The sequence below is a fragment of the Toxorhynchites rutilus genome, chromosome 2 (genome assembly GCF_029784135.1).
Source record: "Toxorhynchites rutilus septentrionalis strain SRP chromosome 2, ASM2978413v1, whole genome shotgun sequence".
Lineage (NCBI taxonomy): Eukaryota > Metazoa > Arthropoda > Insecta > Diptera > Culicidae > Toxorhynchites > Toxorhynchites rutilus.
Window position 1 is genome coordinate 200,295,067 of NC_073745.1, and position 20,301 is coordinate 200,315,367.

General features: G+C 36.6%; 1 protein-coding gene across 19 annotated transcripts in view; it reads left to right on the plus strand.

The window, feature by feature from the left end:
* The window catches only part of LOC129765174 (poly(rC)-binding protein 3), a 675,323-nt gene that overhangs the window by 592,781 nt on the left and 62,241 nt on the right, over positions 1-20,301 (plus strand). For 16 of the 19 annotated variants that reach the window (XM_055765109.1, XM_055765113.1, XM_055765108.1 and 13 more), the window contains 2 exons: positions 6,888-6,981; positions 7,273-7,579. In XM_055765109.1, coding sequence (XP_055621084.1) covers positions 6,888-6,981; positions 7,273-7,579 — 401 coding nt within the window. The remainder of the gene's footprint in view (positions 1-6,887; positions 6,982-7,272; positions 7,580-20,301) is intronic. The other 3 variants (XM_055765120.1, XM_055765116.1, XM_055765118.1) reach the window with 1 other exon arrangement.

Sequence of the window (20,301 nt, forward strand, 5' to 3'; positions counted from 1 at the left end):
CATCGTTGATATATGACCTTTGTAACAGCTTCAATATGACCGTTTTGAACACTGGGGAAACAACACGTGTACCTAAACCTCCTGCTAAACCAAGTGCTCTTGACCTCTCGCTTTGCTCGAATTCACTATCGTTAGATTGCAAGTGGAATGTAATCCAGGATCCCAACGGTAGTGACCACTTGCCAATCAAAATTTCTATCACCAATGGGTTGAATTCTTCTGAATCAATAAACATGGCATACGACCTCACAAGACACATTGACTGGAAAAAATATGCGGACGCGATTGCTCTAGCCATCAATTCCAGAGATGGTTTGCCTCCATTGGAGGAGTATAATTTCATTTCTCGTTTGATATATGACAGCGCGGTTCGCGCTCAAACGAAACCCATCCCAGGTTCCACTATTCGTCGAAGGCCTCCCAATCCATGGTGGGATGGCCAGTGTTCCAAGCTTTATGGAGATAAATCGAATGCATTTAAAGCTTTTCGGAAACGTGGAACCCCTGAAAATTTTCAGAAGTATTTGGACCTTGAAAATCAATTTAAAAACTTGATCAAAGGGAAAAAACGTGCTTATTGGCGAAATTTCGTGGGAGGTTTGTCACGAGAAACGTCAATGAAAAAATTATGGAAAGTGGCTCGAAACATGAGAAATCGCTCTTCATCCAATGAAAGCGAGGAATATTCACATCGATGGATTTTTAATTTTGCACGAAAGGTTTGTCCCGATTCCGCTCCAGTGCAAAGAATTATTCGAGATATACCACAAGATAGGTGCGATCTTGATTCCGAGTTTTCGATGGTAGAATTCTCTCTTGCTCTCCTTTCATGTAACAATTCTGCTCCGGGATCGGATAGAATTAAGTTCAACTTGCTGAAAAATCTCCCTGATGTGGCGAAACATCGCTTGTTGAACTTATTCAATCGGTTTCTGGAGCATAATATTGTTCCAGATGATTGGAGACAAGTACGAGTTATAGCTATTCAAAAACCCGGAAAACCCGCGTCCGACTTCAATTCGTACCGCCCAATAGCAATGCTGTCTTGTATACGGAAATTGTTGGAGAAAATTATCTTGTTTCGCCTTGATCGATGGGTTGAAACGAATGGCCTACTCTCAGATACACAATATGGGTTCCGCAGGGGCAAGGGGACGAATGATTGTCTTGCGTTGCTTTCTTCAGAAATTCAACTGGCTTACGCCGAAAAAAAACAAATGGCTTCAGTATTCTTGGACATAAAGGGGGCCTTTGATTCTGTTTCAATAGAGGTTTTGTCAGACAAATTACAATCTCGGGGTCTGCCGCCTCTATTGAATAATATGTTATATAACTTGCTTTGTGAGAAACATTTGAACTTTTCTCACGGAGATTCGGCAGTAAGTCGGGTCTCTTACATGGGACTCCCCCAGGGCTCATGTTTAAGCCCCCTTTTGTACAACTTCTACGTAAGCGACATTGACAATTGCCTTACACAAAATTGCAGCCTAAGACAACTTGCAGATGATGGAGTGGTGTCTGTCGTAGGATCAAACGAATCCGACCTGCAAGAATCCTTACAAGATACTTTGAACAATTTTTCAACCTGGGCCATTGGGCTAGGGATCGAATTCTCCACGGAGAAAACAGAGATGGTGGTTTTTTCTAGGAAGCATAAACCAGCAAAACCAAAGCTTCAACTTTTGGGTAAACCGATCACTCATGCTATGTCATTCAAGTATCTTGGGGTCTGGTTCGACTCTAAATGTACTTGGGGGGCCCATATTAGGTATCTGAGTAAAAAATGTCAACAAAGAATAAACTTTCTCCGTACAATTACCGGCACCTGGTGGGGAGCCCATCCCGAAGATCTTATAATGTTGTATCGAACAACTATTCTCTCAGTGATGGAGTATGGCAGTTTCTGTTTTCAATCAGCTGCCAAAACACACCTCATTAAACTCGAGCGAATTCAGTATCTTTGTCTCCGTATCGCGTTGGGATGTATGCCCTCAACGCATACCATGAGTCTCGAGGTTTTGGCAGGCCTACTCCCACTAAAAGATCGCTTCAATTTATTATCTCTTCGGTTCCTCATCCGGTGTAAGGTTATGAACCCATTGGTGATCGGAAATTTTGAGCAGCTGATCGAGCTAAATTTTCATTCTGGATTCATGAGCTCATATCATGAATTCGTCTCCATGCAGGTTGATCCTTCTTCGTATATTCCCAACCGTGTTTGTTTTCCTGACTACATCAATTCCTCTGTGCATTTTGATCTGTCCATGAAGCAGGATATCCATGGAACATCAGATTATCTTCGATCGAGGATCGTTCCAACGATCTTCGATGCAAAGTATGGGGATATCAATTGTGATAATATGTACTTTACTGATGGGTCCTCTATGAATGAGTCCACAGGATTTGGAGTGTTCAACGAATTTTTTAGCACCTCACACAGTCTTCAGAATCCTTGCTCAGTGTATATTGCTGAATTGGCAGCGATACACTGGGCGCTGGACAGCGTCGCCTCACGACCTGTTGAACACTATTACATTGTAACGGATAGTCTTAGCTCTATCGAAGCTATCCGTTCAGTGAGGCCGGAAAAGCACTCGCCGTACTTCCTTGAGAGAATACGAGAAATTTTGAGTGCTTTATCCAGACGCTGTTATGTCATTACCTTTGTGTGGGTCCCTTCACATTGCTCAATTCTGGGTAATGAGAGGGCTGACTCATTAGCAAAGGTAGGTGCAATTGAAGGCGATATTTATCAGCGTCAAATCGCCTTCAATGAATTTTATTCTTTAGTCCGCAAAAATACCATAGTTAACTGGCAACGCAAATGGAACGAAGATGAATTGGGCCGGTGGCTCCACTCGATTATCCCTAAGGTTAGCCTCAAACCATGGTTCAAAAGTCTGGACTTGAGCCGGGACTTTATTCGCACCTTCTCCCGACTCATGTCCAATCACTGTTCGTTAGATGCGCTACTCTTTCGTATTAATCTTGCCGACAACAATCTTTGTGTTTGTGGCCAAGGTTACCACGACATCGAGCACGTTGTTTGGTCGTGCGAGCTGTATCTTGTCGCCAGATCGAATTTAGTAGTCACCCTTCGGGCCCGAGGAAGGCAGCCCAATGTGCCGGTGAGAGACGTGTTGGCTCGGTTAGACCTTGATTACATGTCCCAAATATATGTATTCCTTAAAGCTATCGATCTTCGTGTGTGATTGTCCTTATACCCTTAGTTTTTCCTTTTCCTTTTCCTTTGTGAGAGATCGGATCCCTTCTTAAGAATAAGATGAAATGTAAATACATATTAGATATAAGATAGGTTTAAGAATTGAGTGTGATGAGTGTGATTGAGAGTGTGAGTGTGATCAATGTCAACATATCCTCATATCCCCTCCTTTTCCTGAAGAAAATATGTCACCCTTCTAAACTCGAGTTGACCGCGAGTAATCGGTTTCCTATATTATTAACATTAGAATTAAGGAAAAATGTATATATATACTAGTAACAATACAGTAAGGAGTTCGGCTCCTTTAAACCTATGTAACTGAGCCTGTAAAAATAAACGATTTAAATAAAAAAAAAACATCGCACACCACTTTTGCCAACAGGCCCAAACATAGGGATTTTTCCCGCCTCAAAGTTTGACGGGGAAATCGCTTCGGCTAGTCGATGGTGTGCTGGGGATGAAAGATGCAATTTTTATCTTTTTCGAATTTTTTGTTCGTAAATCCAAGGGGAAAAATGGAAATTGTGGAACCGCATCGGTTTTCATACCGTCAGGCGGAGAATGTTTGTGTATTATTTTGTTGAATCACACATACGCATTGTTGTTTTTTTATGTCTTGACAAAGGTTTGTGTTGGAGGTGGAATAAATCTGTTGGGTGATTTTTTGGATGCCATCTTACTTGCGTGATTTTTGGGAGCAGCTAAAGATGGATGATTCATGATTCACTTTTGTCCTCGCGTGAACAATACACAAGCTGACGGATTTTTCACCTTTTCACCTCGGATCAGAGATGGCAACCTTCCTTATTTTTCAGGATTCCCCAGACTTCTTGGCTAGTATCCTGATACCCTGACAAACCTTCAATGTTGTTTGGTTTTTCTGAAATGATCCTGATTTTTCATGAATTTTAAGCTGTTTACTTTACCATTATAAAAAATAATTAATATATCGGGATTTCTGTTATGGTAGGAAATGAGAACTGTCAGAATAGCCCAAAATAGGTCTTCACCCGAAGAAAGTCATACTCTGTGTTTGGTACGATTCTTAAAGAATTCTGTATAATAAGCTTCTACAAATAACCAGTCGATAAATTTCCACGAGTGTTGCAAGCAACTGGAAAAATTAAAGGCAGCGATCCAGGACAAACTTCATGAATTAGTCTACGTAATAGGCGTCGCCTTACCATCAAGCCAACGCCAAACTGTATGTCTAAATAAATCTATACACTTATCCCTCGAATTACACTGGAGATAGGTTCCCGATAAAACCGTGTAGAGTGAAATCTCCGATTTTGGTAGAAGATTCAATTAACAGCTGCGTAGATTTGTTTTGCTTTATTTATCATTAAGTTTAATAAAGAGATTCCCAGTCGAAGTCCGAAGATATAATTCTCTTTTACTTTTCATTTTTGTCGATATTCTTGGCATTCTAAGAGCTTGAAAAATTGACACAAATCACACGTCAAGACTCCAAAAATGCTAGTAAATTGATGGCTTGCCAGCTCTGGAACATAAAATCGCACTGGTAGTTAAAACTATAATCCTATTTTACTTGCTTATGAACTACAAATATACATTTTTCAAGTTTTTAAAAATTTATTATTTCATAAACCGTGTAAAAGCGAAGTCGTGTAAAACAGGTACCGTGTAAATAGGGGGATAGGTGTATATATAAAAATGGAGTGATGTCTGTCTGTCTGATTCTTAGGACTCGAAAACTACTTTAAGGCCAGATGAATGAAACACAAATTTCTGCATTGCTCGAGAATTAATCAAGCAAATAAAACCAAATTTGGCATGTGGAGGTTATAGACTGCAAACAATTTTTTTACGATAGTGAGACACTCCACCCCCCCCCCCTTTCTAAGGCCATAGCCATACATATGAAACACAAATTTCTGAATAACTCGAGAATAAATCAAGCAAACGAAACCAAGTTAGGCATATGGAGGTAAAGGGTGCAGTAAATGATTCTATGGTGGTTAGACAATACAACAGACAATAAAAATTGCATTTTCTATTCTAAACACCAGCCGAAGCGATTTCGCCATCAGACTTTCCGTCCTGCACTGCATTTCGGGCGCGCGACTCACGGGCGACTAATTTGCACAGTAGGTTTCGCTATGGAGCAATTCCAAATGAAGTCGACGAATGACAAAACATGAGTATTTTTTATTCGAATGAAAGTTCGTATTCCGTTTGGATTGGAGGAAATATGAGTTTTCCACAGCATTTGGGAATTTTTTGACTAAAGAGTAACTTTTGAAAAAGGCGTATCGATTCTAGTAAGAGAAATCTTTGATAATTTATATCTCAAAAACTATGAGTCGTACTGAAATAGTGTCTTAGAAAAAGTTATAGAGTATTGATGTCCAAACGTGAAAAAATATACACTGAGAAAAAAATAGGAATTTTTTTATTCACAAAAAAAACTTTAAATTGCAATATCTAAAATATATATTTATTATTTTTTTTATTTTTTCACATAAAATAGGAGTCATGTAGAAAATTTGAGAAATGGGTACAAGATAGTAAAACTATTTTTGGCGAACTTTGTGGAAGATCGATTTTTTATGAATTTTCGAAACTTCGAATTTTTGTATGTTAACAATCATTTTTAGCCACAAATTATAAATTCTGATGTAATTTAAAACAAAAAAAGCTCTTAATCAATCTTCTTCTAGATGCAACCATTCTCGAGATATTAAAAAAAAATATTCTAATTTATTGTCTTTTTTATAGTAAATGGGCTCTTTTATATGTTTGTCGTATTATACCGCCATGTTCATGAGATTTTATGAATTTGCTTATGATTTTCATCAATTTTTCCACATACATAATTATGCTAAAAATATATGTTAGGAGTTACATTGAAAACCTTATCGCTTCGTTTTTTATTAACCCACATGTCTTCAAATATTTTTCAACGTAACTCCTAAGCATATATTTTTACCATAATAATGTATTTGGAAAAGTCAAAATCAAAAAGTAAAAAAAATTCTGGAAAACTCAAACAAACAAAACTCAACAATAAAACTGAACAGTTCTTCTCCAGGCCAACAAATAATTATCACCGAATTTAATAATGGATTTTTTTTTAAACATATCCGAAATCACTATGCAACAGTAAGCCGAACGTAATCCTACGTCAACTATTTCGGTCATATCTCGGTACACAACTCTAGTGTAATTTTTTTTTCTCTATGTCTCAATCGTCCTTTGTGGATGGCTTACGAGTCTTGTACTCTCAACTCTCAACTAGCCAGACCACCATCTGTGATCATGACCATGATTATTTTCTTATCACGGCAAAACTGCAAAACTTCAATGTGAAATTCCTTGAAACCGGAAAGAAATTTTGAAGATTCGAATACTGTATTTATAATTGTGCTGGGTTACAAAATCAATGACCCATGGGCACAAAAGCATCATACATCATATTTGTGTCATACGCCCAAGCAGTAGATCTGTTCTAACCTTTCTATATTAATTGTCCTTAGGTGCTAATAATTCCACTGTTAATTTTTGGCCCCCCAATTGGTGATGTTGTTTCTCATAAATTAGTGGTTTTTATTTCCTTATTGAAGTTGAAAGCAAAAATGTACCGCTTGATTACAAATTTATTCATTTTTTCCGCTTAATTTCTTTCCCTTGTCCAACTTAGGTTGCCGGACTTGCCAAAAATCCACTTGCCGGTCTGGCAGCGCTCGGATTGGCTGGTGCAATTCCAACAAACACCGGTGGGCTAAACCCAACAGGTAAGTTCGTTTCATATATCAGCATTTTAACAGCTGATTGCTGATTTCACACGTGTTGTTTTAACCAAAGTTCATCATAAATCATCAAATTTGCTTTTTGTATTAGAACGCGGAGACGCATGGTGTTTTATTCTGTTGTAAATCACAAGGCGTTCTCCGTCGATTCGATAGCGTGCACTGTAAAACAATGCATAGCTCAAACGATTCGCGTGTGAAATCATCAGTTAGTAACCCACTCATCACCATAGCAACATCATAGCACTAATGGATTTTCACCACCATTATAAATAGTCTCTCCTCCATCTGTTGCATCACCCATAGCTCTTGCCGCGTTGGCCGGCTCACAGCTGCGGACCAACAACAACCGCAACGTGGCTCAGGTTCAGTCCCAGTCCCACGAGATGACAGTGCCAAACGATCTGATCGGGTGCATCATCGGCAAGGGTGGTACCAAGATTGCCGAAATCCGCCAGATTTCCGGTGCGATGATTCGCATCTCCAACTGCGAGGAACGAGACAGCGGCAACACCGACCGGACCATCACCATCACCGGGAATCCAGACTCGGTTGCCCTGGCGCAGTATCTGATCAATATGAGGTAAGTACCGAAGAACTGAACGAATCAATCTCTTAAATGTGTGCTATATAATATGTGAGCCGGATCGGAATCTAACGGGATGATCGCGTACCGATACAACCTCTACTACCACAATCTCCAGTAGAGGCTCTCTCATAGTCGTTGATTGCAATGTTTCTATCTGAGAAGACTGCGTTTTTACTTTTGTTGTTTCCTTGGTTGTTTCGGAAATGATTTTGTTTTCCTGAAAGCCCCAAATACATCCCTGGTAAAAATCAAATCAATGTACTCATATTCCTCCCCAACCATCTCTCTCGGTCCCAGTTGGCTTTTGGGCTCCAATCGTCACCACCTTTTCTACTTCCTCCGCATAACTCACCATTTAACTTCTGATCATTACTCACACATGATAAAGGACCCAATCTGTCTGTATCATCCCGTCACTCCTCGGCATTGAAGAAAAATATACAGCCACCCAATCAAGCGTACACATTCACTCATCGTTATGAAAAATATTCATGGATTCCTTCCTCTCCCGTCTCAATGAAAATCTCAGGCCCAGAGTTTTACGGTAAATTTATTTCCCAAAGCTTTAACGCTCGAACAAATCTCTTTCGATTTCGCTTTCGTCCCTGCCGCTGAAGGTGTCCTGTCTACCTTTAAACTGCCTCGCGGCGGTCTGATTCCGAGCATGTCGGGTTTGGCAGAGCGCGAAAGCTTTCATATTTCCAACCCAGACTCCCCCCCATTCATCGATGCCTTCCTCCTCTCTCTAGCACTCAGCAGAGCTACCCTAACTCGAAGTCACTGTTTTCCCCATAGGAAGAAGAAACACGCTCTACTACCTGGTCCCAGTATTTCATCATCACTCATTATACGACACACAAACCACACCAAGACCATGACAGAATCTATCGTTCGACGGACAGCACAATACTAGGCCAGATTTCACGCATTATTAAATATGTATGCAATATATGTTTTCGTCCCGAAATCTGAATGGAATCCCAACGCTTTTCCACTCAATGTTTTCGTTGTTTGTCTTTCCGAGTAACGAACGCTAGGAAAGATTAAGCAGCAGAAACGACAAAACACGCTCGAGACTTTCGCACGAATTATATCGCATTCATATTTCACCCGGAAGCTCATCCTACTCTTCTACACCTGTTCGTTACGCGTTTCACTTTTTTTCCTGCTCTCCACATTTTGTGAATTTGAAAGACGCATACGACGCGAGGGTATTATAAATGCTCGCGTGTCCATTGCGAGAGACGCACAAAAAAGAAAAAAAAACGACAAACCACCCGAGATGCCAGATCTACGGGGGAATGGCCGGACCTGTAGGCAGGATATACCACTCTATAGAAATTTAATACAATCACTACGGATTTGTATGGTTATTATTTTTCAGTGTATGTTCTTCGCTCACTTCAGAATCAAAGTTCAATCTGATTGATTCTGACAATTGTTCTTGTCACTTGTCAATTGTACGGTTTGAGAATAACATCTGGCATAGGCTGACCAAACGTACCGTTTTTAACGGGACAGTACCGTTTTTTGGACCATTTTTGGTTGTCCCGTTTTTTTTACCAATCTGTACCGTAGTTTGAGTAAGGTAAATGATTTTGGTCTGACCAGTTGAAAATATGATCATGGTTTGTCCACTTTTTTGAGTGCTCTAATTCAGTGCAGCTGTGTCAAATCAGGTATTCGAATGATTCAAAACACATAAATAAAATTGTCTTTCTCATGATTTACAGTACTTTTATAATATATTTTTACGGATTCACATGTTTTAAAGGATTATAAAATCTACCTTCTGTTGGTGTCAATGCGCCTCTCATCTGAGCTAAGTTGTGTCATTCGCGCATAGCAGAAATAAAATTTCTCTTTGTTGAGTGTATTGAGGTAAGCACTTTTCAAATGCAAAAATTTCTAAAACAGGACAATCCATGATCATAATTTCTCTCTGAGGAAAATCGTTAAAAACATAAAAATTTGAATAATTTGAACGCCTTATGGTAGTACAGGTCGGACTCGACTATCCGGAGTATTGATTTTTTTTTCATTCCGGATAATCGAATCATAAAAAAAAATCTCTCGGTAAACGTAATATAATTATGATTTGCACTTATTTATTAGACGGTTTTATCTAGCTTGACCCGTTTGTATGTTTGTGACTTTGTAACTTTGTCTGTAGCGCTGTACCACATTAACAGAAATTTAACCCCCTTCCTGTTGACCGATTGATCTGAAATTTGGAACACATCTTTATCTCTGGTGTCATTATAAAACTGCGAATTCCATGATCTTGAAAATCAATGATGGCGGCCGCTACAAAATGGCGGATTATGTATATCAAATGAAAGGGATTGACTAGTAGAATACAGTTATTATGAAAAATGCAAACCCAAGTTGGTCGCAGTCCCCAAACAACAAATTATTTTTTAATGGTTTCATTCAGCTTGCCCTGTTTGTATGCATATTGGAGTGTTTGTAGGGTTATCCCACATTAATTGAAATTTGAACCCGTTCCTCATTGGTCTAAAATTTAGAACATACCGTTAATTCTACTGTCATTATAAAACTACGTATTTCATGATCTTGTAAAATTCAATTAAAAAATTGAAAAATAGCTGAATGACTTGAATTGGAGAACACGAAACATAATAAATACCATAAATCCAAAAAGGTCGCCGCCACTAAATGGCCGACTATGTCCTTTTTTGCAATCCCCTCAATATCGGTATCAAATGAAATGATTTGACTAATAGAATACAGTACATCACGAAAATATTCCGAAGAAAATTAGGTATGAAACAAACGTTGGATTTCCATTATCCACAGTTAGTTGTTTCATCATATACCCCACGATTTTATTTTAGTCTAGCCCTAGATTAATGATGGAACGGATGTGGTAACTACTGATTGCTACTTGCCCAATTTTTTTTCTAGCTTTTAGTACATTATAAACCGTTTAACTTAAAAAGTTTTTTTTACTTATTTTATTTTATAGTTTTTAGTAAAATATCTGTATCCATAGTATACTTCTCTACAATAAAACCATTCAACGTTTTATTCATTTTTATTTTTTGCCTAACTTTCTTCGGAATATTTTGATCATGTACTGTATTCTATTAGTCAAATCATTTCATTTGATACCAATATTGAGGAGATTGCGAAAAATACATAGTCGACCATTTTGTGGCGGTGACCTTTTCGAATTTAGGCTGTTCATAGTCCATTCTGTCCATTCAGCCAATTCTTGGCGGCGGCCAAATTGATTAGATCAATCAGTGCTCATCACGGGGTCAAATTTAAACTGTTGTGGGATAACCCTACAAACACTTCAACAATACATACAAACAGAGCAAGCTGAACGAAACCATTAAAAAGTAATTGTTTATTTGGGAACTGCGGCCATCTTGGATTTGGATTTTTCATGATCTACTGCGTTCTACCAGTCGAGCACTTTCATATGATACCCATATTCATGGAGCTTTGAAAAAAAATGGAGCCATTTCTTGGTGACGGCCATTTTGGATTTGCAATTTTCATAAATAACTCTGTTCTACTAGTCAAGCTAGTCAAGACCATATTGATTATCGAATATGGAATTATTATACAAATTACTCAAAATTTCTGATCTAAAAATAAGTAAAATAAAAAATAAAGTAAAAATTTTTACTTTATTTTGAAAATAAGTAAAATAAAGAGTCTCAGAATAATCGAGTCCGACCTCTTTTAGCAATTAGAGACTTGGGGCTTTTCAACAAACCCAAACTCGTATAGATTATATGTGATTTTCATGAAGAAAAATCAGTTTGCATGTACTAGTTTATATAGATAGTTATATACCTATCTATATAAATAAAAATGTAAGGCAAAATATGTTGGTAAGCGGAAAACCCGAAGAAGGGAAGATCCGATTTTAGCCTTCTTTATTTTGTTGTATTCGTCTCTTCCGAGAGAAAAACCGGAAAATTTTCGGAAAACTCTGAAGGAAGGTCGGAAAATTCGGAAAATTGAATTCCCACATGTTCGAAAATTACATAACAATAAGCGTTGTTATTCCATTCGATATTTTGGCTATTGAAATTGATCTTTGTTAGTGGAAATAGATTTTCAGGCGAAGTAACGCATTTCCATATCTTATATCTATATAAATAAAAATGTAAGGCAAAATCTGTTGGTAAGCGGAAAACCCGAAGAAGGGATGGTCCGATTTTAGCCTCCTGTATTTTGTTGGCTGTCATAAAAATGAAACACAAATTTCTACATAACTCGAGAACTAATCAAGCACAATTTGGGATGTGAGGGTTTTTGGGTATGAGAAATGTTTCTATGATGGTAAAACACCCCTCCCTCCTCTGGAATGGAGAGCGGGTACCATGAAAATATTACACATATTTCAACCATGAATATTCCAACCAAACATGACAAACATGAGAAATCTTGAACGAGAATTGTGTCTGAAAATAATCTGATATTATAATGATGAGTTTCGTTAGAAATACTAGGAATTTTATAGTAAAAGGTAAATTCAATGGGGTCGATCAGAAGATCAATCAATGAACAGTTCTGCGATTAGACCCATGAACTTACTCATAGTAAGCAAATGTGAATGTTTGAAGGTATTGATAACAAAAAACAATTTTTTGGCGGGACGAAGTTTGCCGGGTCAGCTAGTAAAATATATATATATATATATATATATATATATATATATATATATATATGTATATATATATATATATATATATATATATATATATATATTCATTTCTCTATCATTACTATCATTTTTTTTCCTTCGAATGAATTTATTGGAATTTGGATTTTAACTTTGTTCAGAGTGTTCGCAGGGGAAGAGTTTATCTGCCAATTGTGTGTTAATGCAGAATGATTGAAGTATTTTTTGCGACTTCGTCGGTGAACATTATGCAAAATTGCTTGAACATGGTAACGGTCCTTTCTCTAGGACCTTCTATCGAGAGGATTCTCAGTATTTTTTACTGATTACCTTCCTATTTTTCCGAATCAGTTGGAAGCCAGGGTCTCAAACTACGGTTACTTTTCACCACAGATCGTTAGTGTCCTTTCAAACATTCCTTGGCCTTGTTCAAACAGTTTTGCTGAAATTGCTGTTGTTTTTAATATTTTATTAAAATTCTTATACATAAAAGGAAGGAATGTTTTTGACTAATAAGGTGCAAACTATTCTTGAAAGTCTAGTTGATTCAGATGGAATACAGGAGGCAAAATTTCTTAAAACTGTTTCATAGTAGCATTATTAATTTGATGAGCGGAAAATGATTAAAGGAATTATAATCTATATAAATAAAAATGTAAGACAAATCTGTTGGTAAGCGAAAACCCGAAAAGGGATGGTCCGATTTTAGCCTCCTGTATTTTGTTGTATTCGTCTCTTCCCGTAGATCAATATAGTGGAGAGAAAAATCGGAAAATTTTCGGAAAACTCTGAAGGAAGGTCGGAAAATTGAATTCCCACATGTTCGAAAATTACATCATAATAAGCGTTGTTAGTCCATTCAATGTTTGCGCTATCTAAATTGATATTTGTTCGTAAGTGGAAATGGATTTTCAGGCGAAATAACGCATTTACATATCTTATATGTATATAAATAAAAATGTAAGGCAAAATCTGTTGGTAAGCGGAAAACCCGAAGAAGGGATGGTCCGATTTTAGCCTCCTGTATTTTGTTGTATTCGTCTCTTCCTGTAGATCAATATAGTGGAGAGAAAAATCGGAAAATTTTCGGAAAGTCCTGGAGGAAGGGCGGAAAATTCGGAAAATTGAATTCTCACATGTTCGAAAATTACATCATAATAAGCGTTGTTAGTCCATTCGATGTTTGCGCTATCGAAATTGATTTTCGTTCGAAAGTGGAAAAGGATTTTCAGAAGGAAAAACGCATTCCTATATCTTCTATCTATATAAACAAAAATGGAAGGCAAAATGTGTTGGTGTGCCCTAAACCGAGGAAGGAATGGTCCGATTTGACCTGTCTTTATTTTGTAATATTCTCTGTATCAAACATGTATTCCATGCAACGGAGAAACATGTTATTTCCAAATGCCTGAAGAATCTTGAGCGAGAATTGTGTCTGAAAATAATTTTATATTATAAGGACGAATTTTTGTAGAAGTACTAGACAATATATAGTAAAAGGAACTTTTAAAGGGTTAAAGGGTAATCAATCAATGAAGAGTTCAGTGATTGGACTCACTAACGTTCACTGAGTAAGAAAACGTGGATGTTTGAAAGTATTCAAATCAAAAAAATCTATTTTGGGCGGGACAAAGTTGGTCGGGTCAGCTAGTTAATGAAATTAAAAGGTGGAAAAAAAAAGACCTGGGCCAGGTGTAATTATTTTCAAATATCAAATCATGCAATTGCATAAAAACGTCCAGTTTATGCAACCAGACACGAGTTGATGATATTCCATCATGACAACGCTCGGCCTCATGTAACTGTTCATATTAAAAATTATTTGGAAAATAGTGGGTGGGTTTTTTCGCAACTCCTCCTGCGAATGACGGATCTCTATAGCAGCATGTCCGAAAAACAACCTGAAACAATTTAGAACCAGAACCATATCGTCTATTCGAGGAATATTTAAGTAGTTTCTCGGAGACCTTGTCAGGTTACCAGAAATAACCTCGGTCAAGAATTTTTAAATTTTTTTTTGTAGTACGAGCGATGAATAAAAATATATAGTTCGAAACCTTTAAAAGAGTTTTCTCAGTGACCTTCTCAGGTCAGAATGGATACTATTTCGTCAAATAGTTGAGAGTTCACATTTTTTTGAAATCACATCACTTAGCACAGTGAGTCCTGATTCTTCTTACCCATTCCCACTAACAATTTTTCCTTTCAACGAATTAAGTTGCCCACCCTATATGATGATATAAAAACTGCCATGGGTTACGTGTCCCGTATTTATTCCCGAACTATTTGGTCAGCCTAATCATACACATGCTGGCCGCAACTACGCTTGAGGTGGTCCATGCGAAAGGTTCAATCTTGCACAATTTTTACGGGAACTTCGGCTGATATTCCACCAACTGTTGCAATGTTTATAAATTGTTAAAGTTTAAATGCGTCACAATAGATTGGTGCCAAAAATCTAGTAAATCGATCAAGAATCTCGTATTGAACAATACGCGTTTAAAATCGAACATTTTTCGTGACGCGATCGATTTTGAGTTTTCCAAAAAAACATAAAAACGTCAAAGTGAATCTGGCATCTTTGCCCACCATCCATCTGACGCGAAGGGAGGATCTAGTGAAAACCTATGTGCGAAAATGTCGTCGTATTTCAACTTATATTCCGTCTCCCGGCGACAGAGCGACGAATGTATTACTGCACACATTGGTTGTCGGGCACAACAAAGTGTCGGCATGACGGATTTGCCCGACGGGAATGTATGGAAAATTGAAAATTGTTGCAATTCAAAGCTTTATTAGCTTTTTGTGTATTTGTCTGCATTTGTGCGAACAAGTTCCATGAGAAGGAGGTGCAGCAAAAAAATCAATATCGCTGAAATAAATTGCACTTAAGGTAGCAGGTATGAGTGCTTGTGCAATATAAAAATCCATTTCCTCAACTTAATAATACTTCCTTGAGATAAAAAGAGCGAGTAACTTGTTATGTTGAATTTTCAAGCGATATTGTTAAAAAAAATGATTGAAGTTGAGTTTGATTTCGGAAAAGGCTACGTCGAATATAAAACTAGTTTCAATTAATAATTACTTACGCGTCACTCAACATGTTTTCGATTTGACACACAGATGTTCACCACTTTTGACAAGTCCGAAACGTTGATACTTGTAAAAAATATATGACAAACTGACGATTAATTCGAAAATTCAATTGATTTGAATACTGAATTGGCAATATATACTCGACAGAAAAATTAGAAGACAGAGGGTGGAGTCGAATTTTTTAGGTGATCTTTTGAAATGCTGTAACTTCGTCAAAAATCAACGCATTGAGATGGGATATACATCATATTGAAGCTTCAGCTTTAGAATTTCTTACGAACACATTTTAAAATATTTTACGAACACATTTTCATCTGGGTGTGTGTAGATTAGGGTGCCAATGAATGTATGGGAAAAAAATCGACCCTAGAATTGCAAAAAGTTACCCTATACAAAATGTTCACCACCTCGAAAAAACACCTTATATTTCAAATTTCACCTCAATCGGACTTAAGGGAGAGTGGCGCAAAGCGGTCAAAGTTTGAGTTTTTTGAAACTCGAAAAATCACCCAAGGAAGAAGTAAAGGAAATCGGAGTTCTCGAAAAAAAAATTTTGATGCCAAATGTCTTAAAATTGCATGAAACGTCGAGATCTAGTGTTATCCCGATTTTTTTGTCAAAAATCGACACTCTTGGACTTAGTTTTTTTTCGGAATACGAAACGAAAAGTATGGTTTAGGGTGACAATAAAAATAGTTATCTCGATTTTTCATTCAGAACTTTCTACGAAATGTTGCACGATAATATACCCTATGCAAAATATTAGCTCATTCGGCCTTCATTTACTGGTGTCGCAGACGTTAAGATTTGAGTTTTTTGAAAACCGAAAAATCACCGGAAATCGAGGTTTTCTCCGGTGATCTCTGACAAAAAAAAATTTTTCGAGATGACACTAGATCTCGACGTTTCATGCAATTTTAAGGCATTTGGCATAAAAAAATCAAACTTTGACCGCTTTGCGGCACTCTCTCTTAAGTCCGATTGAGCTGATATTTTGCATAGGGTTTTTTGTTTCGAGCTGGTGAACATTTCTATGGGGTAACTTTTTGAAATTGGAGATGACCATTTTCATTGGCACCCTAGTGTAGATGTAGTAAACAAGTTTTCGATTTTTTTTGTAGACTAACACAATTTATTGCCAAACAACTCAATAGCAACTCCAATTAATCTTATCAAACAGCTTTCATCTGATTGCTGAAACGTTCCTGCATACAGAGATATTTCTGTTTGAGATTCAGCATGATTCAGGTAACTGAATCGCATCTCGGAACAGGAATGAGGAACCTTAATTTGGAATTTGAAATTTTATATCTGAATTTATGTCTAAAAACCTGAATAGGAATGTGAAACGTTATCTTACTCGCAAGTCTGTAATCTGGGATTAAGATTTGGAGTCCGAGACTAGAATATACATTTGGAATTTCTACATCTTGAATACATCTTGAATCTGAAATCGAAATGGAATGAAAGCTGAATATTTAATCTAGGTCTAGAATCTACTTCTGGAATGTGAATCAGGACTATAAACGTTGAATCTAACACCCTTATTCTTATTTTTCTTTCGAATCAGATTTGTTTAAATGTTTTTTGACCATTCCTACACCTCTTTTCGTTCGGAGTAGTTAGATCCACTCGATCTTTCGAAAACTGTTCGTTCGAACGAATCGTCCAATTTCAGCGCGAAAAATGTTATTGTTGACATAGGTTTGACAATTTGATTGTCCAAAATATCTCACATCCATGCACTGCTCTATGTTTCGAAGCGTTCAGAAAATTTGATAACATGAACATCCTAACGGTCGAAAAAAGTCTCGTTCGAACGAACGTTCTCGAACGAAAACAAGAATATCTTTTTTCCAAATTGTTCGAATCGAGTCGTTCGAACGAATGTCAGATACGGTTGAATCTGGAATCTGAATGCGAATCTAAATTTTGGAATTTGATTCTGAATCTGAAATCGGAATTCGGAATCTTAATTTGGGATCTGGAATCTGGAAACATCTTGAATTCAAGCCTGAAAGCGGCATCGGAGTGAGAAATATGAATCTGAAATCGAGATTTGAAATCTAAATTCAGATTCTACATTTGGAATCTGGGATCTAAATTTGGAATCTGTATCTTGAATCTAAATTTTGAAACTGCATTTGAGTATGAAACCAGGATCTAGAATCTGAATACATATCTGAATTTGGAATCGGGATCGAGATTTGGAATCAGGATGTTAAACTTGGAAGCTGAATATGAAATTTTAGTCTATAATACTATAAATACGGCATCTAATCTGAAAGCTTAATCTGGGTCTAGAATCTGAATCGGGAATCTGAATGTGAATCTGAATTTGAGATTCGAATCTGGAATCCACATTTGGAATTTGAATCTGGATCCAAATTATGGATCTAAATCTTGGAAACTGAATCTGAGATTGGAACTAGTATTCTTCCACTATCTGGAATTTGAATCTAAAAATCTGAATCGGAATCTGAATTTGGAATTTGATTTTGTCATCTATATCTAAAACTTAAAATCTGGAATAAATATCAGGTTGCTAAATGTGGTATCTAAATCTGAAACCTGTATTCGGAATCTAGAATTTAGAACCTGGAAGCTGGAATTCTGAATCTGAAAGCTAAATCTAAAAATCTGAATCGGAATGGGAATAGCGATCTGAATTTGTAATTTAAGTCTGGAATCTGGAATCTTTCCTCATCTGGAATCTGAATTAGAACGTAAAATCTGTGGAATCTGAGTCTTATATCTCAAACAGGAAACCGAATATGGAATCTGTATCTGTAACCTGAGTCAGCAGTCAGTGAATCTGGAATCTGAATTTTGAGCCAGAAATCTGAAAACTGAATCTGGAATCTGAATCTGGATTTGGAACCAGATTCCGGAATTTGAATTTGGATTCTTAATTTGGAATCTAGTATCTGATGTGTGGCTCAAAAATCTTGAATCTAAATCTGAAAGCTATATAAGGAATCTGAATCTGGAATCGAGGTTTAGAATCTGAAACTAAAATATACTTTTGGAAACTGAATCTGGATTCAAATTGGGAATCAGAATTTGGAAGCTGAATCTGAGTGTGAAATCTGAATCGGTGATCTAAATTTGGGTTTTGAATCTTGAATCTAGAATCAGAATTTGAATTATCAACAAAATTCAACAATCTGCAATCTGGATTAAAAATCTTAAAAAGCTGGAGTCTAAATTTGGAATCTATAATATACACGTTACAGGTTCAGATTCCATATTTAGCAGCAATATATCAACTGCAGTGCACCCGTGGCCGAGTGGTTAGTGTCTCACATTATCATGCCGGGTGTTCGGGTTCGATTCCCGTTCTGGCCGGGGGATTTTTCGTCAAAGAAGTTTCCTTCCACTTGCACTGTGGTCATGCGTATTCAAGAGCTTGCCCCTCGGAATACATTCAAGGCGTGTTATTTGGCTTAAGAAATCTCGACCAAGTATTAATAAATGACGCTAGTTAATGCATACGTTGAGACGGCAAAAGTTCCACAAGGGAACGTTAACGCCATTCAACAAGAAGAAGATATCAACTCCAGATTCAGATTCCAGATTTTCAGATTTAGATTCGAGTTTCAAATTCAGATTCCAGATTTTAGGTTCTTAGATAACAGAGTTATATTCCAAACTCAGATTCTAGATTCAAATTCCGATTCAGATTTTTGGATTTGAATTCCAGATAGCGGTAGAAAACTAATTCCAAACTTAGATTTCCAGATTTAAATTCTATGTCTTGATATAAATCGAACATAGATTCCAAATGTAGATGTTCTACATTTGGAATCTATGTCTTCAACCTAAATCTGGAATTTGAGTCTCGAAACTATATCAAGAATCTGAATCTGAAATCTGAATATAGTATCAGAATCTGGAATCTGAGTCTGAATCTAGAATATGAATGTTCTGTTATTTCTTATAGGGACTACCCCATTTTATCAATATTTTTCAGTTTTCCATATTAATGTTTGCAAGAACATTAGAAAATATTGTTTACTAGCTGACCCGGCTCAAAGATGATCTTTTGATATGAATACTTTAGAAAATTCACGTTTTTTCACTACGCAACCGATCGTGGATTCGATGCCGGAACTATTATTTAATTGATCTTTTAATTCGCCTAAATGGCTAGAGGGGAATGAGCTTTGTAGTCTAAAGCCTCTATAATAGGAACAAAAACTATTGAGTAATGAATTCGCGATGAGGGATTTGCGGTGTCGAAATCTACGGTAGTGTGAATCAATTATCTCTATCAAATTAATAAGCAGACCGAAAGCAGTTTCGTATTGTTAACAATGGAATTAAAAATTTTATTTGAAACACGTTGTCCTGACCCTTTCTTATTCATTTTTCTATTAATTCCTAATAGTTCTATCAAAATTCATCTTTATAATAGAAAATTAGGCACAATTCCCGTTTAAGATTTTTCAATCACTTGCAAAAAAACATGTTATTCCATTACATGTAATACATATTTGAAACGAAAAAGTTAATTAATTTAAATAAAATTAAATTTTTCTTTTCAAAGTCTTTTCAAAGTAAATTAAAAAAATAATTTTTCTTTTCAAAGTCCGTTATACCACCTGAGAATCCATTATCATTTTCGCTTCACACCAATGCACAATAGTCCAGGAGGTGCATTTAAGTGGAAATTACCATTTAGAGCTCGACAGTTATTCTCTAGGCAAAACTGTTGTTACATACATATGATAGAGCGCTCATTTTATGTTATCAAAATAGGGTGACCAAAATTTACGATGAAATAAAAAATATAACTATTATTTTGATAGATAGAGGTGAACATAATTCGACAATGTTGTAGCCCCATTTATTTGAGACATCTTTGTGGAACAATTTTTTTCCTTTTCGTCATTATTCGGTTATGATAAATAGAGTAAATTAATTGAAATGAAAAAAATGATCCGAAAAGAAA